The 22027-nt window shown below is 50.8% G+C and overlaps 3 protein-coding genes across 3 annotated transcripts; 2 read left to right on the forward strand and 1 right to left on the reverse strand.

Moving 5' to 3' along the window:
* Positions 1-364: 364 nt before the first annotated feature.
* Positions 365-4215, forward strand: RPL24 (ribosomal protein RPL24). The gene is made up of 5 exons (XM_002366880.2): positions 365-760; positions 918-1047; positions 2103-2287; positions 2555-2701; positions 3083-4215. Exons 1-5 carry the CDS (start codon positions 488-490, stop codon positions 3221-3223), a joined length of 876 nt encoding a protein of 291 aa, XP_002366921.1. The 5' UTR covers positions 365-487; the 3' UTR covers positions 3224-4215.
* A 1616-nt stretch (positions 4216-5831) lies between these two features.
* TGME49_244335 (hypothetical protein) lies at positions 5832-8478 on the reverse strand (the record flags this gene model as incomplete). The annotated part of the gene is made up of 4 exons (XM_018780711.1): positions 5832-6406; positions 6631-6939; positions 7315-7569; positions 7962-8478. 4 exons carry the CDS (start codon positions 8476-8478, stop codon positions 5832-5834), a joined length of 1656 nt encoding a protein of 551 aa, XP_018637547.1.
* A 2175-nt stretch (positions 8479-10653) lies between these two features.
* Positions 10654-21917, forward strand: TGME49_244350 (DnaJ domain-containing protein). Its single transcript, XM_018780712.1, has 14 exons — positions 10654-12187; positions 12446-12572; positions 13548-13680; positions 14152-14208; positions 14695-14740; positions 15456-15527; positions 15670-15728; positions 16560-16649; positions 17381-17425; positions 17897-17954; positions 18381-18522; positions 19612-19697; positions 20281-20467; positions 21113-21917. Exons 1-14 carry the CDS (start codon positions 12019-12021, stop codon positions 21168-21170), a joined length of 1329 nt encoding a protein of 442 aa, XP_018637548.1. The 5' UTR covers positions 10654-12018; the 3' UTR covers positions 21171-21917.
* The last annotated feature ends 110 nt before the right edge of the window (positions 21918-22027 follow it).

A 22027-nucleotide genomic window follows, 5' to 3' on the forward strand; every position in this document is an offset into this window, starting at 1 on the left:
ACACATTTCTTTGTAGAGATCTCTACAGCACTGCTCTGTTTATTACATATATATATATATATATATAGACAGTAAGTATACGCAGTCTTTATCGGATGTGGAGATGGCTGCTTGGAAGTTCGCACAGTCTCTCTGTGTTCAGAGAGAAACCGGAAGACAGTGAGTTGGAGCAAAAGCACCATCTGCAGACTGCATGTAATTCGCAAGCGTGTCCTCTTCTGTCCGAGTCTTCCTTTGATCTTCGGACTCTATCTACACATCTACATCGTTTTTTCCCGCGCTTGTTTTCGGATCAGACTCAGTAGGGTGCGACCGTTCACTCCTCGCGAGCGTCTCTCAGCAACAAGCTGCGTGTATGGAAATCACTTAATCTATCGTCAAAAGAGGTGGATAGTGCGTGCGCGGGTTTCAAGCGTCGCAGCCAAGGCGGGTGAAAGTCCTCCCATCACATGGCAAATGACGGAGTCCACGAGCACTCACCTGAATCATGCTGCGGTTCCCCCCGCCCCCCCCCCCCCCTTCTTTTTTGTCCCTCAAGTTGAAAGAGAGAGAAACGGCTGCTTTCTTAGGCTGCGCTGCAAGGGTAACTTTTCGCAGCTCCTTCATGCCTTGCCTCAGCTTTTCACTGGTTCAAACTTTTGGAAGATTCTCGGTTTCTCCCGATCGAAAACACGGTGTTCTCTACAGCCTGGGGAAATACGCGCAATCTGAACAGCCCGCGGCGCCCTGCAACGATTCGCCCAGATCTCCTTTTCTCTCTGTGAGGAACAAGAAAAGTCTGACTAGACAGCGAGATCGAGGACGGCTTGTGAAGGCGCGCGCTGTCTCCTCTCTCGCGCGTGGGGTTGGATTTTTTTGGATGCATGCATTTGCGGGGCAGCACAAAGTAAGGGCAACCGAGAGTCGCCCCAGCGCAGTGGCTACTCGCGAAAAGTCCAGGGCTTCGGGTCTGGAGGAAAACAACAAAAATCTCTTCTGTCCCGCCGCAGGTCGTGTCTCTTCGCTTCCTTCGCCTGTACACGCTGCCCGCCACTCCTGGCTGTACGAGTAAGTTTGTGTTTCGGCTTTTTCTGGGGGAACTGTTGGCCCGCGTTTTGTGCCTCAACTCCGCTTGAATCGAGTGCCCCGTAAGCGGAAAGACGTTAAGCAAAACGCACGAAAATTTGCGGGGAAACGGCCTTTGAATCTCCCTTTCTTCTGTCGGAGAAAAACCCACACGGCAGGCGCCCGCAGCACGGGCTGGAGTTGGGAAGGCGTGTGGTACGACGCTTGGGATGCGGACCGTTTGACACTGTACAGAAATTCGGATGTTTATGCCTCTGTCTCCGCTGCGAAACGGTTGAGGAAAACTCTCGTGGCCCGGTCGACTTTTCCCTTGTCGTTGACACGGAGGCGCCCTCGAAATCCGAAGGTTTCGTCTTCTCGGCCCCGCGGGAGCGCCGGCAGGGGGTGCCGGCTGCAGTAGCTCTGAATTTATTTCGCGGGCTGCCTCATCCCGCAAACAAGCGCAAAAGAGTCCCTTTCTTGTGTGCAGTGGAGAGAGAGGCGCGAGCTGTTGTTGTGCTGCGGGGACTTCCCGCATGTTTCTTCTGCGGGACGCAGGCAAAGGACAGGCCTCTTGTTGCTCTCCCGTCTTCCGGGAGGCAGTTTTCGTCTACGTGCGTGCAAGCGATATGCCAGCCTGGACGCGCGTGTCACAGACTCCTTGCCGACTTCCGTCCGCGTGGTTCCAGATTTTTTTTCTTCCTAGGGGTCCTTCTAGGACAGGCGTCCCGAGGCTGCGCTGCGTGTTGTGCTGAGTTGAGAGTGCATGCGAGTCGCTTTGCCTGTCGGTCTTGGTGGAAACGGAAGTAGCCACTGGGTCCAGGTAGCTGTCAGTCGATTTCTGGAGGCTAAGACCGGCTGAGTCTCCGGAAAAGTTGGGGTGCATGTGGCGAGAGTACCTGCGATTTCCTATGTTTCGCGCCAGTGAGCAGGTCGGAACTCGGTTGTGCACAAGCGCCCGTTCGTTTCGTCTGGTGTGTGTGCAGGTCAGTTGTCAACGCGACTCGAACCCTGACAGAGTGCTTTCCGGGCCAGGTTTCTCTCGTTCTTCCGTTCAGTCAAAATGTCGGCGGTCAAAACCACCATCAAGACGGACATGTGCTCCTTCTCGGAGTACCGTATTTACCCTGGTCGCGGACAGCGCTTTGTGGCGAAGGACGGCAAGGTCCACACCTTCATCCACCGCAAGGAGGCCAGCCTCTTCCGACAGAAGATCAAGCCCGTGAAGCTCCACTGGACTCTCGTAAGTTTTATGTGAGAACGCCGGAGAAATGCAGCCTCTCTGCTCTCTGGAGAGTCCGCGTACCAAAATACCGCTGCGAGCTGGAATCAAGCGGGGGGCCGGTTCACCCGTGTTTTAGACTCCCCGTTTGCGGCGCTGCTCTTTGTCGCGGTGCGCGTTCCGTCGCGTATGGCTGTGTTTATTGCAGCAGGCAGGTTCTGTGAGTCTCGTTTTCTCGGTCGCTTCATCCACTTGTTGCGTGGGTTTCCTCCGGTGACGATGTGTCAGGTGTGGCGCCGCATGAACAAGAAGGGTGGAAAGGACGCAGTCAACAAGCGCCGCAGCAGAAAGGCTACCAAGACTGTTCAGAAGGCTATTGTCGGTCTGTCTCTGGAGGACATCAAACGCACCCGCGCTCAGAAGCCTGAGACAAAGGTGAGTCAGACGCTACAGGATCGCCGAAGAACTAAATTTGGAACATGCGAAGCACGGAAAGAAGGCCTTCTCCAGGAGCGTATGCGGTCCCGATCTGGGAGTCGATACAACTAGATGATGAGTGCCTTCTTGCATATCTATCTATATATATATATATATATATATATATACATGTTATATGTATATGTATGTTTGTGTGTTTTGTGTGTAAAGACATCGTTGTGCCAGCATTTGTCAGGTGTCTTGTGTATCGCACGCGCCGACATATCGGTATTCGACGTTTGTGTGTGAGTTGCTTGCGGATGAGGTCTTTCTGTTTTTGCTTTTGGCTCCGGTGTCCAATATGCGCATACATGCCTCTGCTGCGTTGGTGTTCTGCAGGCGAAGAGTGCCACCGCCGTAAAGGATGCCAAGGAGAAGTCGAAGAAGTCGAAGGCTGCCGGTGTTCGCCCTCAGAGCGGACCTGCCCAGAAGGTGCAGATCCCGAAGCAGCAGAAGCAAGCCACGCGGGGACGGAAATAGAGGGTGAAGAGAGAAGAAGTACTGGAGGCGGCCCTGGTCGTGTAGCGGGTGTGGGTGTGCACGTTTAGAATTTGGAAGTCGATGGTTTCCTCTCTCTTGCTGAGGGTGAAGAGTGGAAGCGTCGTCTGCGTCGTCCGCGCTGGGTTGGAGAGAGGAAATGCTCCTCGATAGCGGGATCCCTCGCTTCCCATCCTTCAACCGGTGACAAATGTATGTGCTGGTGCCTCGCCAGACTTTCCATCCTTGCCTCATTATTCTGTTCCTCGCTTCGTCTATCAAGACGCGTGAGTGCCATAAAGTGTCAAGGAAAGAGCCGAGGCGTGACGCTGGAAACCGCTGAGAAACCGTCACAGCCACGTCATCGTTCACGACACTTGGCCGCGTTCTCATCGCTTGGCTTTCGCTACCTCACACCATGATAAAACACTGCGGTAAACTGTCTCAGGCCAGTGGCAGCAGATGACCGTATTGCTTATGGTTCAAGTGGCGACGGTGAGTAGGCGATTCGTCACTGGTAACAGTAGACAAGCGAGTTGAATCGGCATGATAAGTTTATCAAGCAGCTGTGTACGAGTTGAGAAAATTCTCTACAGTTTGTCAATTTCTGTAGGCAAATGAGAAGCTGAGTTCATCCTGTAGACAACTGCGCGGGCCCGGCTTTAGTAGATATGCCTGCTCTTACAGTTTCCTTCGTGGGCTCTCACACGCAATGCATTCACGCACAGTCTCTCGCTTGCAATACAACGACAGCAACATCAACTGCACGGACAAAGGTGTCACTTTTCTGTAACGGATGGATGATCTTTGCGTTTCCGTCTTCTACGCCAGATCTTGGCTGTCTGCCGGTGCACGTTCCAAAAACAGCCGTCCCGAAGAATGCCTCATCGCAGGCATCGTTCTCAAAAAATCTTCGAAAGCAGCAAGCAACCCCCGTGGCATGTCTTTGCAGCCTTCTATCCGTACTAGTTGCCGTATGTGGTCCCCAGTTCGACTGGAGGTGTCGCAGGCATTCTGCGTCTCCGCCGACGCGCGGAATAGTCTTCAGATTGCGGGACACCCGGTTTACGCCTCAGAATGGCATCCAGTCGCTGCGCCGGGGTGCAGTTTTGAAAGAAAACAGGAAAGCACGAATTCCATTGCCGTGGTCTACATAGCCGCAAGAACTTGTTTAACGTCCTTGTAGGCAGCAAAATCGGCGGTCACGGACTGTCTGCGTCGATGCGAGCTGGCCAAGTAAGAGGATAGGAGCGCCGCCTTCACTTTCAGCAAGCAAAATGCAGAAGAAGGACTTAGAGGCGCTCCACTCGAAATGACGAGCACAAGATTCGCGCTGTGTCGAACCATGGAAACCCGCAGCACTGCTACAGGGAACTCTACCTTTTGGCGGAGACTGTGTATGGCAGCCCTTATCACAAGACCTTTCATCCTGGTTTAAAATTACGAGCAAGTAGTAGAAGGCGAGAGTCTAGACGGTGCACTAGAGATGCAGTTTGTATGAGGCGTAATGCTAGTGATCCTACCACCCCGTTCACTGCAGTCAAACAACTCACTGCACGCGAAGTAATTGTCGCTCGCTGTGTAGCCCTCACTGAACCGTTATGTTCCGCAGGGCGAAAACAGCATGTGTATAACTCATTTCCAGCTGGCTTCCCTGCATCAGTCCACAATCATGCAAATGGACTTCGCAGTCTCAATGGTTCTGGTGAAACGAATGGCATGCACTGCAAAGGTCGGTATTGCATATACGTGTGGAACTGTCAGCCAATTCGAGAAATAGACGAAGAGTGGAAGCACGCGTATGATCTCAGAGGCGCGGGGACGCGCGGCCGACAGCGCCAGGAAAGAGAGAAAAGTGGAGGAGCATCGGTGTGCGGTGTCCAAGTCTGGCCATGGGGCAGAGGGGGGGCATCGCTTTCTTCCACACGGCAGCTTACTGTAATTTTATGCACTTTGCGCCTTATGGCCCTGCTGGGAGAACACGCGATATTTCACCTCGACCACGCCGGTGCGAGGCGAAACTGTTCCGAGACAAGCTGCACCTTTCTACATCCATCATCATTCAGTCTGCGGGTTTTATTCGCCATTCTTCGACCAGATCACAGTATGCAACTCACATCAGTATCGGCAGCAGTAGACCACGCTGTTGACTCTTACTCGTACGAGACGTGGCATCTACAACTCCTCCGATCCTGAGCTACGCTTGGAAAATACCCCCATATTGCTCCAAAGTACTTGCTGTGAAGATTGTCCGTTTTCAATTCATCTGCATACTATTGGCCCTCAGCAGTAAGCCGCAATCGGAGTGGTCCTTACTGATTTCCCCTGCCCCTCAACGACAATAGAGTAGCAGCAAATGTTTTTATGAAAAGAGAACGATACTGCTATAAACACTTAACATACACTCAAGAATCGAATTGGAAAGCAGCGCCGCAGTCGACAGCCAAAGTACATAGCCTCAAACACGCAGATACCCCGCTCCCGGGGACTTGAACACAAATCGGGCCTGAAACGACGGATAGTACAGCATACTGTCTAGCAAAATCGGAGAGCGCCTTAAGCATTCGTGCTGTGCGAATACTTTCAGGCACCATTCCTTTTCCTTTTCTCCTCAAGATACTACTGCAAAGATGAAACCTTTCCTCTGTTCGTTTGATCGTTCAGAATCCCGCATTCCGTCTACTGTAGTTTGTGCACTGTTTGCGACCTGCTGACGACCCCTGCGAATCAACCGTTTTGCCTTCAAAAATCGATGAGCCTTTCGAGCTAGCTTAAACGGCAGAACTGTTGCAGCAACTGCTGCTACTGCTGCCAGGCCAGACGCTCCAATTGCACGCATGAGCAGAGCGATAGAGCCCTCGCGGATGTCATTCGCCGGGTCTCCAGGGGTTAGGTTACGACTGTTATTTTGGTAGACACGGAAAGCCGCCAACCCTATATTGTGAGGGTCAACACTATTTGCGAAAGTTGCCACTACGTGCCGATCAATTCCATACCTCTGTCGGATCCAGCTTGAAAATGTATTCCTGAAACCTGCCTGTCGCATGGCAAACATTTGTTCCAACGTATTTCGCGCATAGCCGGCGAACGCCAGCCAGCCGAATAGAGCTGCTGCGACGGTTAAACCAAAAGCAATCCAGCGACAAAACTTCCTCCGACGTACTACCAGTTCATGTGTCGTGGGTGCTGCAGCAATCAGTACATTATCGCAAACGTCGTTCTCAGGTTCAGTTCCGAAAAATCGCCGTATGCCAACAAAGGAAGTCGTACGCAAGCAGCCGCCGAGCTGCACAGTGCTTTGTAGAGTGCAGGACGAAACGACATTTCCAACAGTGATGCTTTCGTTGCTTCCTTCAGCCAGTGCTGCGTACACGTACATGCGAAGAGAAAACGAACTGCAGTGAGCGTACCTAGGTTTCTGATCTCTCTCCAGTACGAAGATGATAGGAATACCGGGCCGGCGGAGTCACATCTTTCCACCGTGCCTCTTGAGTCTGTCTTCAGAGACCCGAGAACAAAGGCGCTCAGGGACGGTGAAGGAGCGGGAACCGTTCCGAAAAATAAAAAGCTCGAGTTCTCTGTCAAATGATGGACCACACGATCCGAGCTTTTCGAGGAACTCAGCGTAGCCTTCAGTACAATCGTATGTGGGATTGAGCCAGCAAATGCCTCAACGTCCTGGATCGTAACTTCCTCCTTGAAAGGACCCGGTCGGTACCCTGAGCATTTACATGGAAACACTCGCATTTATGATGATTGTACCTGCTGAGTCCTACTAGTTGTCCCGAACAGTGTTATGCGGTCCCAGTGCTATAGATATATGGAGGCAGGGAGGTGGCACAACACGGATGGGGCCTGCGAATCTGTGAAAAAAGGAACACTGGGGAAACGCGCAGCACAGTTGGAGTACTGCTGTTGCTCTGTTGTTGCATGCGGCATCTGAAAGCGGCGTGCCACTTTCCGTCAGTTGACCTTCTTCTACGAGAGACTCGTCGTCCCCCGATTGCTGTCTGCATCCGCAGCTGAATCGACATGGAGTTTGGCATCCCCCTGATGGTTCCGAGATGCTGTGATGGTGTTTTTATTCCACATACTTGCTAAATGTGGTGTTGACCACAGGAAATCGGTAAAGAGTATCGGCATGTCTCCGCTTCGGACACAGGTCATGAGGATGCGGCTGCCGACACGAGGTTGCCTATTGCCTCTGATGACCACCAAATCAGCTGCAATAGAGAATGATAACGCGTGTGGTCGCCATCGAGGATGAATAAGCTTCTCGAAAGTGTACACGTGACGTCCTTCGTCGTCTGTTTTCGTCGACTTTAATCGAACCACGCTATATCGTCCTCCTGTGAAGAGACGAGCACGTACAACACCACGGGTATCTGCGTTTCTCAGTTTCCGCGCTTCCCGTATAATTTCCGCTCTCGACAAAAACGGTTACTGACAATTGCAGCCTGCTCTGGACCGCGGCTGTCGATTGTTAAGCAGGAAACCGGTAGATGAAAGTTAAGTTATACAGGTAGTCGCACCGTGTACAAACAATCAAGCAGACTCGAAACGCAACTGAAAAAGTAAGTTCTGCTTTAGACAGCATGGCGGCGCTTGAACACAAACAAACGTGTTCATTGGTGAAGACAGTTGAGTTACGAATTCTTCTGACAGGACGTCCCTACAAGTGGGAAGTGATGCTTTCCATCCCCATCGCAGCGGTTGCTTAGGCTCCTTGCGTACGACTCACCACGAAAGCAAGTTCCGCAAACGACTGCTTGCTCCAAGCTTCTGGATCGGACCAAGACGACTTCTTGCCGATCTCGTATAAAGCCACTCCTGATGAGCTCCCTGTCGTGGTATTCGGTCTTACTATCGTGCAGGAGTTGGGGTACAAGGGGGATCGCAATGCGATCTCGATAAGCAAGATGTATAATTTGTCCACCCTCACTTGAAACGTGAACTCCGTACTCAGCCAAAGCCTCTCGTGTCGTGAGTATCAACTCATACTCGGCCTCAGGCGCGAATCCGGGACCGTTGTTTTCGCATTCTCCTTTCGTAGATTCTGCGACTTGGGACGCCACATCGTCGTCCGCACCCGACAGGGTACAGTCGTTAACGCTGTTTCCTTCTTCGTATCCCTTTGGAGTCGTCTGTACCTTGCCCCTGCATTTGTCTCCATCTTCGTCAAGAGCTAGCGCGACGACGAGTAACCAAATCGAAGCCGCGGTCAGGAAAGTATGCAAAATAGTACCTTGACACCACATTGTAGCCCAATTTACGTCAAGTCAAGGAAACCGTCCCTGACCGGCTCGTTTCTGGCGCCCACCGTCAGCCAAATGCTCGCTCGAATGGTTCCAGCCCCCCTCAAACGCACATAAAGAAAATCTTGTCGCGAGTTACACAGAGAGTAGTCGCGTATCCGCACGTGCACGCTTTCCGGGACGAAGCCCGTCAGTCCTCGTATCTTGTTTTCGCCACCGCTTTGGACTGTTTGCTTCAGCCCAGCTGATGGATTCCCGAGGCGAGACAAGGTCACGAGTCGCTCTTGTCTCACCAGAGAATTGGGCAGCCTCGTCGTTGTGTCCCCACACGACGCGACCCGCATTCAAGGTACGGTCCACCAACTCCCGTCCGGTAGGAACAGTTGAGACACACCCGCCAATGAAACAGCGGCCTCCGCTGACCGGCGCCAAGCACTCGATTCTGACTCCCGCTCAGCCCCTCAACAGCCATCGTATCGGCATTGAACAGCTCTTCAGCGGGCATGCATCGCCCCCCACGCCCGCTCGAGCCACGTGAGTCTTGCGTTGACTAACTATGGACTGCTCCACTAGATACCACTACGGGAAGAGCACACTTCTTGGGCACTGTCGCACAAGCCAAAATTGACATGGAATTTGCAAAGAGAACCCCACAGTACCCAAGGTCTACGTGTCCGATTTCCACTTTGTGTATCTCTTACTTCACCACGCAGCCCACGAGACGGCACAAACGACTGAGGGGAATCGAGGACCGGACTGCGGTGAGGGAACCACACCACCGATGTCGATTAGGGTGAGCCTTTCCACATTGTTAACATGGCGCGAGGCATCAGGCGCGACGCTACTGTTTCGAAACAGTCAAGGGAATAAATTGGCGTTTCAAAATAACATTTGAGAATCCGCAGGGATGAGTGTTCGGGCCAACGGTACACGGAATCAACTCGAGAAGCGGGACGAACCTATTAGGGTCCGCCGCATCGGAAGGGACGGGGTCGCCTCCAGATTCTTTTAAACTGACGGTAGACATGTGAGTTACTGTACACCCGTGGTCTACTTGTTTTTAGAATCAAGGAGGTTGAATGTTGAAAGCATCGCGCCGCGGTTCCTGTCAACTGGAAGTTTACCACTAAAATAGCGGAATCTCACGGCAGGTGTCACCGGGTGTCTGAATCCCGCTACAGGTGCGCACCACCACTGAGTCCCCATACTAACCACAATCTGTAACGCTGAACCAAACTAACAGTTTCAGCTGTCTTGCCAATCTGAAGGATGAATCCGCCCCTCTGCCTCCGAAAGCCCTCCTGTGCTTGTCACCGGACAGCGTTCCGGGTCACGTGGGCTCTGCTAGCTAGATTCACGCTAAACGAGAACTTTGCGGCTCCCTTTTCCTCATAAAAATTGTGGGCATAGTTGTATTTGTACAACCTACTTTCCGTACTGTTACACTGCGATGTGTCACACTGCGATGCCCTGCCACGTCTGCCGCTGTGTCACGTGAATAACGCCACACTGATGGGTCGGCCTCATCAGCTGCTGCAGCCATAGAGGAACTCGCGCTGCTTGAGTTCAAGGAATTCCCCTCGGTTACAGTCCCCGAACCTGCCGTTTGTGTTAGTCACTGTTCCCTGTCTAGGACACAAACCCGATCGGCTTGAAACCTTTGTACTGTTCTGCTCCAAGCACGAGGCACCTTTCCGTTTGCAACCGGCCCTTCGTTTCTGTGTCATTAATCTCACGCATATCCGTACCGTCCACCGGCTCCGTCATGAAGGAGTTACTCTCACTGACTTCTTGTTCCTGTGTTTGACTACCGCTGTCACCTGCTATAGCAGGGCGTCATGATTGGCTGCTACGCGTCTGTCTCGGTGCATAACTTCGTCCAAGTGGATGACACCAGAGCTCCAGAGCAAAGACAGCTGCGATGGCGACCGCTTGTTCTACCATTCAATTTTGATCGCATTCTTAGAGAAGCTTGTTCGGTCCGGTACGTTTCCTTCCGCGCTTTCGCCATGGCTGCGCGCCGGTGCAAGTACAGCCGTGTGCAAAGAACTCAATCTGCGTGCTGTGCATGCTCTTTCCCCAGAAATGCCAACGCTGAGCTTGAACCCTGGAGTGTGCAGCAGCCGCGTCAATTTCTTCTCGCTAAAAAGCAAACGATCTTCTCTGTTCTTCACGCTCTTTACTGATCTTCCTCCATTTTTTGCCTGCCGAGTCTCGCGTCTAGGAGAAGGTCGCGGCCCCCAAAGGCCGCCGCGAGCGCTGAATCGATCGAACAGTCGCTCTCAATCTCCAGAGTCTCGATCTCGTAAGTGCGTTTCGCTGGAGTGAAAGTCGCTTCTGTAATATGTTCTTTCATACCATGAAGAGGTGCTCTGTTTTCTCGTCTCAGTCACATTTCCCAAGCGTCTTCGAGCGACAAAGATGCTTCCTGTCTTGCTTGTCGAAGACGTCACCCGGTCAAGGGGTTTCCTCACGGTGAATCTACATGGGTTACATTTCGTCCCAGGCCTTTGCATGCTTCGAGTTTCGAATCTCTTCTCGACTACCCATCCGGAACGCAAGATTTGAGGCATACGCGTCCTTGTAGACCTCCCGTACATGGGAAAAACTGTTTTTGCTCTTCGTGGCCGTGTTCAACGGCACAGAAACATCCAAGCCCCTTCTGTTTCCATGTCGTCCGTCCAGAAAACCATCACGCTTTCGTTTTCTATAAAGGCGAAACTTCCTGTCGGCCGAGGTCTGCAGTTTCTGACGGTCTGAATCTTCCTGCCCGCCTCGTGTTAGCTATTTTACCCAGGTTCTCATCCGTGCTTTTGCAGGAGAGTTTCTCTCTCCGCAGCAGATAGCGCTTCCCCCCGGCACCTCATGCATCGAGAACACTGTTTCTCTCTTCTCTTTCGACGGTATTTCTATCTTCCCTCGCTCTCCACTTCTTTCTGCCTCTCTTCCCAGGAGCACCTGAGTCATGCGATCCCTTGTCTTCAGCTCGTCAAAAGCAAATCCCGTCTTTCCGCTCCTCGTTTGCCGTCTTTATTACAACCGTCACATTGCTCTCTGCTCCTGGTGTTAAGAAACCCCACTTCTCCTGCGTATCGTCCTATGTGTCTCTCTCCTCTGCGAGCGTTTGTCGCCTTTACTGTCATCTCCTCGCCAGCAACAAACAAAGCCACACTTAACGGAAAACTGGACCCAAAAACAACCCCTAGGTTTGCTGCTCTCCCGTCTTCAGTCGCACCCGTCGCCACCGTCGTTCGACGAACACGCACGCGCTCTTTTTCGAGTTTGTAGTCGCCTGCTCTCTCCTCTCGCCTCGTGTCTCTGACCTGTCTCTCCTCCTCTCCAGCTGGCAAGAGGCCTGTCATCATGCACTCACATCCACTGAGGGCCTCTTGCTGTACGAACACCTGGATTGTCGACCCCCACACAACTGTTCTTTCGGTTTTCTCGTCGTTCTGAGGTCTTTCTTCACCGCGTTTCTTGTCAGTCTGTTCTCGTTCCCCCTCTTCATCTCCTGCCTCCTCCCTCGACGTTCTGCGCCTGAAAATGCCACCCAGTCCGGCGGCTCCGCTCGGGAGTCGAGATGCGGAGCCTGAAGGCGGGTCCTGTTTGAACGAAATCGCGAGAGGTTCTCCAGAGAAGCCACAGAAAGGTGCAGACTCGTCGTTCGCGGCTGAGAGGCGGCACTCCGACACTCAGGAGTCGTCTCGCTCAGGTAAGGAAGGGAACGGATTGTTAAAAGATCTTCCAAATCGTGTTACAGAGTGAACAGTATCCAAGGAATAGTGCAGACGCCGCAGTCGCCTCTCCCCGTTCCCCGCTGTTGACGAGAGTCGAGAAATTCATATGATATCCCCCCAACATCCCCCGTCCACTGACGGCGTTTCAATTCGAAATTCAAAGGTCAAATCTTAGGCAAGTCCGCGAGATGAAGTCTCGCCTCTCCGCCCCGCATCTGCTGTGCTATATTCAGAGCTCCCAGAGGAAAAGACTGAAGAAGTTCGCAGTCACTATGCGGTTCTGGGAGTCTCCACAGATGCCTCGTCTGAGGAAATCCGGCGCATCTACTACGGTCTCTGTAAACTCTATCATCCTGACAAGTGAGCTGCCTGCAGAGAAAACCACAAAACGAAAGTCGATTCACGTTGCATGCGTTGCGCCGTACAGTTTGCCATGAGATACCACAGCCGGCCAGCTGAAGGTGGCGGCATCACGTCTCTCACTGAATCTTACCGACAAGGAAGGAGTTATTCTGCATCGAAGTATTAGCGGCGTACTGGGAGAACCGCAAAACTTTGAGCAGAGACAAAGATGTACAAGGGCGGGGTAATACGCCACGAGGACTAGGCTCCCGAGATGCCCTGTGTGACTCCACGCTGCACATTTTTTCCACGCTTCTTCCCAGCAAGGGAAAACCCGGTATAACAAATATAACTACACAAAAACCTCTTCATCAAGAGTATATAATTTTAAGGATTTACTCGTTCCTAATTCGTTCATTCAAGACTTTAAGCACATTAATCCTTTCGAGAGCGTACTCACAAACACAAGCAGCAATCGTTTCCTCTTCAAAAGGCCTTTCAAACTTACGAGAAAACCTTTTGAACACTCCAAACAGTGATGGCATACATCTACTGAACTAGGATACACGCATCTGATATATATATATATATATATATATAAATATGTATATATACGTTTGTATACACGCCTCGTGTATTCGTTAACGATACTACATATATATAATATACATTGATGAGCCACTTATCGTTTAACTCTTCCTCTGCGCAAGACATGTCTACGTACAAGTGTAAAAGTCGGCTTGCACAGACATGAACATGTGAATTTGGATGTAAAAGTCTCCTTATTAGCTGAGGGCTTGCTTCGTGGTGAAGTATATCTGAGCTCTTGACGAGCAGAGACAACCTTTTGTCGAGAGAAGTGTTGCCTGTTTCTAGCGCATGTACAGAGGAGTTTTGACTCGTCTATGTTTTAGGCTTTTCGGGATGGCTCTGTTTCTCTTTCCTCTTTCTCGACAAACAAGAAATTCCCTCTCGTCTGTGGTCTTTTCGCAGGTCCTCTAGCACTGCCTATTCCACGCGGCTTTGCGCAATCCAGCAAGCTTACGCTGTCTTGTCAGACGAGACGAAACGGTTGCTCTACGACATTCGGATTGGCGTCTACAAAGGCAAAGACAAATGGACCAAGGTAAGAAGAGACTGTCGCGCACATGTTTTCCCAGTCCGTGGAGACACACACAACCCATCTACACTAGAACGTACACTTTTCAACTCATACGTATATATGCATATGCATGTGTGGTTATATATATATATACATATATGTACTTACATTTAGTTATGTTTGTATGTGGACCTCTCTGTGTTTTACCCCTCTGGGGCGTAGGAATGCACTGCATGCATGTGGCGCTACATAACCAAGACGTCTGGCTTTCTCTGTATGCTCCCTCACAACGAAGGAAGACATCCTCCGACAAGCTTAACACGCACACAGCAACCCCTCTGGATGTAAATACCCCTCTCCATGTGCATATGCATACACATATACACATATACATATATGTATATATATATATATGTATATCGATACGTGTGTGAGTATGTGCGCTGTCTCCCACATGCATGAGATCAGTTTCAGTTTTCCCGTTGTCTTGACTAGGTTGCAGAAGTGTACCAGATTCAACGGGAGCGTGCAGCTCGCGATATTGAGAACATGGTAAGAATCATCTCGTCGATTCTGGGTTCTTCAACTCCGGGCCTGGAAGGAAAATCGCGCATGCATCGAAGAGGGACGGCGCCGAGATCGCCGTCGAAGAGCCTTGAGCCGTAAATTGGTTTTCAAAACTGCGCTTCCGCAGTATTCTTTCAAAAACTTCGTGTTGGTGGACTTCAATCAGTGACTCTACGGTGAACAACCGAGGATCCACGGAATCAAATAAGAAAGCCAGTCCCACCAGCAACGTGGAAAATCTAAAAGATGACGGGTCCTCGTTTGTATAGTACACTTGAAAGGAGACGAGCAGTGTGGATGTCGTGTGCAGCTTGTAGACAAAGGGTGGTTTTTTCAGATATTCGCTGGATACTACATGCGTCGTGCACTTCACTTAAGGCGAGAGGCTCCCAGCCGCATCTGTGTTATCAGAAAAAAACAGCATGCAACGCACATCATGAACGGCGAACTCGTCTCCACTTTGTTTCTCAGCGAATCGACTATCAGAGCAAGTTGGAGCATGAAAAAAAAGTCGGGGGTGAGTGTCTCGGAGAAGCGCGTCCTCTTGCGTCTTGCAAGCCACGTGACGACACTTGGCGCGTTAAAGAAAGAGCTTTCTTCACTCTGCAGAGGAAAGAAGAAAACACCAGCTATCATGCGGATTCAAGAGTCACCTGCATGATGCATATTCCTACGCCCCAGCGAGGAAGGAGACAGCGAGAACTGCATACATCTTTATACGCGTCTACGGGAGATACTAACACTTGCGCAAATCCTAAAAATCAGTCTCGACAGCTACGCCTTTCCCTCCTCTCTCTTGTCACACTATGAGCTTCTTTGCCCGCAGTCTTCTTCAGTGTGAACCAAAGTCACATATATATATATATATATATATATATATATATATGTAGAAGTAGATGTGTACACAGATGCAGATACCCATTTTTAGATGAATAATCGTATCTGAGTGCATCGGTCTTTGGCCGCATCTGGAGCCATGTATGCGTCTGTGGTGGGCAGTATGGCGTGTGTAGACATGAAGGAGGTGGGGCATGTTCAGATGTATGAAACTAACAGATGTAGAAGTAGATATGGATTTTTCGCGTATCTGCACGCGCGTGTGCAGCCGTACCCTCTTGCGAGGCAACGTCAGGGGTTCCGCGGCGTTGCGAGACTTTTTTTTCGTTTTCGCTCGTTGTCTTATCCCTTTTGCCCTTTCAGTCGTAGTCTCTTCTGTGTCTTCTTGGTTTTAGGTCTGATTATCCGAAAGGCTTTGTACGGAAACCTGCGACTCCGCCACTCCTTGCTGGAAGAGGAATACTCCGGTGAGCGTCGGATGTGGAGGACGCAGACTCCTGCACATATCTTCCCAGACTGTTCTCGCTCTCTCCTTGGTTGTCGAAGCCTCTTCAGCAAACGCGTTGTATTGTCGCGTCGCATACAGTAGGCTCTGTTGTCGTTCTTCAGGCCCGATACGGGAAGACTGCCTCGAAGGTCCCTTCCTCAATGTCACAATTCCTCTGCAGGTAAAGAAAGACTCTTTTTCACTCTGTGTATCCATGCTATAAAAGCTTTCAACTGTCATAGGCAGTCCACTGGGAACAGCAGTCACGAAGAACTGGGTTGCATGCTTAGAATTTCAAACGCATTCATATGCACACATATATATTATTGTTTGTATGTCGTTCATGCACGCATTTGTATACACGCCTGTGTGTACACACATGTACGCGTGACTGTAAGCTGACGGATGATAGAGAGACACATGCTGCGACAAAGAGGCAAGCTATTGATGAATCAGGAGAACGAGAAGCAGGTCTCTGTGGGTGAGTCGTTTGGACGTCGGAGGAGGGAAACAATCTGCGAAAAAAGGATCGCTGCGGTGGCTTTTCCCCTGCTGTCTTCTCCGTTTTATCTCGTGGCCATCTCTTCTTTCTCGCTTTCCTCAACCTCGAAGCGCTGATTCATGTCGAAAGCTCCCTTCCCCTTCAACTACATCTACGATGCTCTCTGTGATCGTCAACGTCTCCATATAATGAATTTGCGTATACGCATACACACATATGCATACATATACATACATGCATATGCATAAATACACGTACATGAATATACATATATATACACGCATATGCATACGTTTGTTGGTATGTGGAGGTGTATGTGCTTGCACGGATTTGCATCAGTGATTGTTTTGTGTGTCGCACTGTGTTCATTCCGGGTGTTGCAAGAGCTGGTTGTTTTCCAGGACATCCTGGCGGTTACGACTCTTTTTCTGCTGTGTTTTTTTCTTTCATGTCTGTTCTGAAGTCGCGTTTCTCACGTTTTCGCTTTTGCTGTCTCGTCTTTGCTCCCAGTGTCAGGTCGACAATTCGCGATTCATCTTTCCTGGAGGCTCGGGTTCGTCTATGGAGCTGCTGAACGGCTTCTACAACCCCGCACCTTGTGTGAGTTGGAGCAGAAGAAGTTGAGGAGAAAGTCGGGAGAGAGGCGCTGCCTGCCATGTGTTTTCGTCTCAAGTTTTCGTGAAGGTGACCGTGTTCTTTGCTTTTTTTACGGTGTTGCGTTCCAAAAAAACTGCAGTTCTCTCCTGGCGTCTTCCTAGAGGTCTCGAGCTTTAGACTTGCGCGTTCAGGCAGGCAAATCAACCTTGGCGATCTGATATATATATGTAGGTGTGTAGGAATAGTTTTGGATACTCTGTGTGTACGCAAGCGTCACTGCGTGCATAGACAACTCGAATAGGTGTCGGATTATTCACATTAATGATAGTTGGCGTTATCGTAACTCGACTCGACGTAGAAATTCCATTCTGCGTCTCACATTGGTGAATGGGAGTTCTAGGTTCATTTATGTTATGGCGAGTTGGTTTGGACTTGATAGCGAGTCCTCTGCTGCTAAAGTGTCGTGAATGCAGGAAGATTTTCTTCAGATCAAGCAAGGCAATATATGCACGCTTGAGCCCTCTGCAGGGACAGAACACGCGTGAGGAAAATATTGTAAAATGTGATTCGTAGGTCTGCATCAACTCCCTGTCTCTGGGGACTATATGGTAGAGTTGCCTCAGAATCGGTCTTTCTCCTCTGTGGTAACACAGTCTCAGGGGGGGTCTCTAGGTTTCATAAACTCCTTTTTCCGGGGACGCCTTTCCTTTGGGGTCTGGCTCTCTTTTCTGCAGGTCCACGAACAGGACGTTTGCCTCTACGTCCTCTACGACTTCAGGGTAAAGTTCGGCAAGTGACAGATGCTGTTGCGGAAAGAAAAGAGTTTTTTGTCAGAGAGAAGAAGAAGGTTGCCGGAGAGTGGAAAACGGTGTGTTCAGTGTGAGAGGTTCTTTCAACTCTCGTTGCGCTCGTATGTCTCGTAAGACCTCTGGACAGACACACATTGCCCTTCTGCTCGTGTCTTTTCCCACATAAGTCCCTGTTTGCAAGCGGTTTCCTGTGGGACGCGAGGACGCGTTTTCGTCAAGATGTCTTGTGGTTCGTTTCCTTGGCGCACATCTTGCGGATGTCGCTTGCATGTTTTCTTTCTCCCCTCTGCCCACATCATGCACCGCTTCTGTCCGTCTCCTATGTCTGTCTCCTCGATCACTCGTCTCCGTCGCTCGTCTGTGTCACTCGTCTCCTTCTCTCGTCTCTGTCTCCTCGATTGTCTCCATTTCGCTCCGGGCACCTCCTTCTGCTTACCTCAGGGAGTGTTACACGAGGTAACGGTTTGCGACCGCTCTTATTTGGCGATGCCTCTGAAAAGTGAGGAATCTGCAAAGGGACAGACTTCTTTTTTCAAGCCTCCTACGTTTTCGCTGTACGGTTGTTTGCAGTACATCTGATGCTGCCTCGATCTCCTCTGCATGCATTTTGCCCTGAAGCCAGATATCGAAAGGCCCTTGGTTTCGTTTTTCCGCTGCCTCGCAAAAAGAAAGAGATGAACATAGTCAACAGCAAAGGGTCTTCGTACCTTCTATCATCATATACATTCACGTAGAGAGAAGAACTGAAAGTGTCTCTATGTTTATAAATCGGCGCTGGAAAGAGACATGACTCTTGGTGTATCTTGACTTGACTCCACATGTGTGGTGAACTGTGTGGATTACGCATTCAGTCGTTTGGGGATTTCACTGCGCACTTGTCGGATGCTGGAGAGGCATTTCCTGCATGTTCTCCGGATTTTTCCAGGCCACCGAGTGTCTCCGGTGACAGGGCCCTGCGGACCTTTCGCCCCGTCCAACGTCCGTTCTCTGCGTCCGCGCGGCTCGAGTGACAAATCCCTGGCGAGAAGTTCTCCTCTCGATGGAGAGCCACAGTTCCAATCTCTCCGGTCAGTTTACGGTTAAGGGTATACACGCGGATTGTTAAAAGGGAGTGTGACAAAGGAACGGCGCTCAGCAAAGAAAAATGCTCGCCCACGTAGATGCGTTTAAAGGTTCGTGGTTGGGTGTTCCTATATAGACGTGGAGTTGTGGTGTAGGTAGCATGTGAGCTCTGCGAATACCTCTGTGTGTGCGACTGTGGGCCTACATATAGGAGACACGTCTCTGTGGGTCTCCATGGACTCCATCTTTTTCCCTAGAAAAGTGACTTCCTTTTCGAACTATTTGGAGCGTGGGGGCGGGTGGGGCTTTGTGCGAATCGCAGTTTCCCGAGGCAGCTTTCAGCTCACAGTTCCAGTTTTCTTCGACTCTCTACAGTGTACTCGCGCATCGAAACTCTGCCGTGGAAACCGCCGAACTTTCCCCGCCTTCATCGGGATCCGATATGCACGAAGGCGTCTCTGAGTACCGTTGTTTCCTTTCACGGATGTCCGTACACGCGGTGAATCGGGATCTCTTCCACACAAGGGATTTAAAGGAACGTAACTGTGGCGCACACATTCAGCACGAGTAGCGCACTACAGGGATAGGGAACGCGCAACGCACCGGTTCAATGGTTTTTTGGAAGCTCACCTTTCTCGGCTGTATTTGTTGTTGCGGCCAGCCTTTCGGCTACGCACCCTTTTTATTCGAAACACAGCTTTCCCGTGGTATATATGACCTCACAGTCGTGAGGAAAGCACTCGAAACGACTGAGTCTCAACGTGGATGCACAGATGGCCATCGTTTATCCTTGTGAGGTGTGGACCTTGTAGACTCCGCAGTTCAAGTTAAGGAGGTTTTCGTTCACAGCTTTTTCTACCGTTGCATTCAGGAGCAATCTGTTATGTGCGACGATCGCAGGTGTTCACCTTGGTATCGACTCAAATCGAATAAACAGAGACCTGCTTTCCTATGAGAGCAAAGGAAGCGGGCGTGATATATACATATATATATATAGAGAGAGAGAGGGAGAGAAAAAGGAGCAAGTGAGAGGTTGGAAGATGACGAGAGGAGGAGAGTGGCATTCTCATTTTTCGTCATTCCTCTGCCTCCAGGGAAGCCACACAGCGCGAACAGGCCCTTCGGGAAGAACAGAGAAGAAGAGACCGCAAACTGGCAAATTTTCTCTTCTTGAGTTCCAGTGAGTGGAGAGCGAATTTGAGGCATTTTTTCGAAAACGCCTCCGAGTGCTAGAACGGGGAGAAGCAAGTGAATTTTTCCCGGAAAGAAATGCACAGTGCGTACATCAAGAAGGAAAAAGATAGTCTGAGGAGTTTATGTCGTGTGTAAACGTGACTGAGGTAACGCGCTTCACACGCCGATCTTTGCGGCCAGACGATCGCTCCCCGTCTCTCATTCGTTTCGTGTTTCTCACACAGTGGTGTAACCGAAGATCGTCTCGACACAGTGACATCAATACTAAGAGGCCATCAGTTTTGGATGGGATTTCTTTTGACGCTGCACAATGTGCCAACAAATCGGGTTTTAAGGGTGGTCTCATCGAGTGTTGTGTTCTTTCGTGTCGAGGCTGTGAGTGGGCCTTGAGCGAACGTGCAGGATACTGAAATTCAGCACTTTGAGGTGTCTACAACAGTCCGTTGGGGGGTGGTGGTGTACAACAGTCACAGTATCCTTGTTTGTTTTCCAATCGAGGGCGCTGCGCTGCGTCATGGCGACAGAGACGTGTTTGTATTTGTTTTCTTTCCGGTTTTGCGTCGTGTCAGTCTTCGCCTGGTCAGGTCTCTTTCTGTATGCGAGTTTCTACGACAAGGAGAGGGTCACGGCGTTTCTCTCTCGGACGCTTGGCGAGCGAGCAGCTGCACGATGTGCAGTTCTCCTTCCTCGAACTTTGTCCCCCGAGAGCCAACAGGTCTGGCTGAGGACTCTGCGGTTTGACTTTCTCTCTCGCATGTAGGTCGCGAGTTGTCTTTGCAAGATTCAAACTCGATCCGTTTACTCTGGTCGAGGTTCCGTGCGTTTGTTCCGTGTCTGGGTGTCGTGGCGAGTTCTCTGAGAGGAGCTCTTTTTCTAGGGGGCTCTAAAGGTGGCGCGGAGCGCGGGCTCAACGGTTTATGGACTGTGTAGACTGCAGGAGGAGAGAGGCGACCCGTGAAGCCTGACGCGTCTAAATCGTTCTGGGCTCCGAGGCACCGCGAGCGGTGAAGAACTCTGTGGACAGGTTGGGGCTTGTTATGATGCAGAACACAGGGACTTTCCTGATGGGTCTGAGGAGTCTCTCCGATTCTTGAGAGAAAAGACGCACGAGCTGTGGATGTGGGTGACGCATCTGAGCAATTCAAGCTGATCTCGTACATGTGTATGTGTGTGTGTTGTAGGGGGATTCAGACGTAGCACGAGTGTATGTACGGACGTGTGTTGTTCTTGCCCATGCGTGTGTGAAACTTCAAGGCCTCGCGGGTTTTGTCGAACGACAGGCACGTGATACGTGCAGGGGTCGGTTCAGGTGAATCTGCTCACCACCGTCCAGCTCCTTGGTTTCTTCCCCGTTGACTTGACGTTTTCTTGTCATAATGTTGTTCCGCTTTGTCTCTGCAGGTGGCCGTTCACTGTCTTTCAGAGTGGCGCACTGGTGGACAGGGGCGGCGGTCGATAGAGAGAAGGGGAAAGACTCTCCCAAGTAAAGCTGAGTGTCTCAGAGAGTCGCACCGCAAATCTGAAACTTTCTTTCGACATGTTTGGGACACGCAGGGCCCCCAGCTCTTTTGTTTGTCCGCTTCGCTCCGTCTCGCTTCGGCCGATTCTGCGAGTTTTGCGCGAATTCCGGGTCTTCTTAGATTCCCTCGCGCATCGCCACGGATGGCGAATGTGTGGGAGAGTGAAAAGAGCTCGTTGCGTTTCCCGAGCACACTCACAAACGCCGCTCGTGTTGGTGAATTGTATAGAACTGCGGCAAAAGCGTGCGAGAAACACGCCTGTGAATCGAAACGACGATGTGGATGGACAGACCACACGCACCTTCCCTCACAAATGAGAGCCGTGGTTCTCGGTGAAGATCGATAAACGTCCGGAGGCGGAAACCACAGTAGATCCGCTAAGGCGGAAAAGGCCTCTCCTCGACAAAGAAATGTATAGGGCAGTCTGCTGGAGATAAGTGGGGATAGGCATGTGTCTAGGGTATTCATTCGCCTTTTTGTTCGTCCACACTACCTTGTCACTCTTGGGTGCCCCTCGGCGGCTTCTGGGCTGTTAAGAGTTTCACCTGAGAAGAACTGTTTTGTGTTTTCTGTGAATTCGGGGTGTGTACGAGAACGCGCACTCTTGCAACCTCTTCCTGACCGTGGCAAACGTTCGGTCATGCAGCCACCTACTCACGGAAACACGTGTGGTAAATGAAGTCGTGAAGATTTTAAACCGACGCAGACACGCTAAGGTGCCTCCAAGGGAAACTGTGAAGCTCCCGAAGTTTGGACGAGCTTAGCATGGAATTCAGGTTGTCAGGCGCCAACTGGA

The sequence above is a fragment of the Toxoplasma gondii genome, chromosome VI (genome assembly GCF_000006565.2).
Source record: "Toxoplasma gondii ME49 chromosome VI, whole genome shotgun sequence".
NCBI classification, from domain to species: Eukaryota; Apicomplexa; class Conoidasida; order Eucoccidiorida; family Sarcocystidae; genus Toxoplasma; species Toxoplasma gondii.

Coding starts and splice junctions, on each gene's coding strand:
- RPL24 (XM_002366880.2), top strand. CDS start 488: ATGCTGCGGTTCCCCCCGCCCCCCCCCCCCCCTTCTTTTTTGTCCCTC. Junction 1,048..2,102: donor CGCCACTCCTGGCTGTACGA/GTAAGTTTGTGT, acceptor TCTTCCGTTCAG/TCAAAATGTCGGCGGTCAAA. Junction 2,288..2,554: donor TGAAGCTCCACTGGACTCTC/GTAAGTTTTATG, acceptor ACGATGTGTCAG/GTGTGGCGCCGCATGAACAA.
- TGME49_244350 (XM_018780712.1), top strand. CDS start 12,019: ATGCCACCCAGTCCGGCGGCTCCGCTCGGGAGTCGAGATGCGGAGCCT. Junction 12,188..12,445: donor TCAGGAGTCGTCTCGCTCAG/GTAAGGAAGGGA, acceptor TGCTATATTCAG/AGCTCCCAGAGGAAAAGACT. Junction 16,650..17,380: donor TCTACAACCCCGCACCTTGT/GTGAGTTGGAGC, acceptor TCTTTTCTGCAG/GTCCACGAACAGGACGTTTG.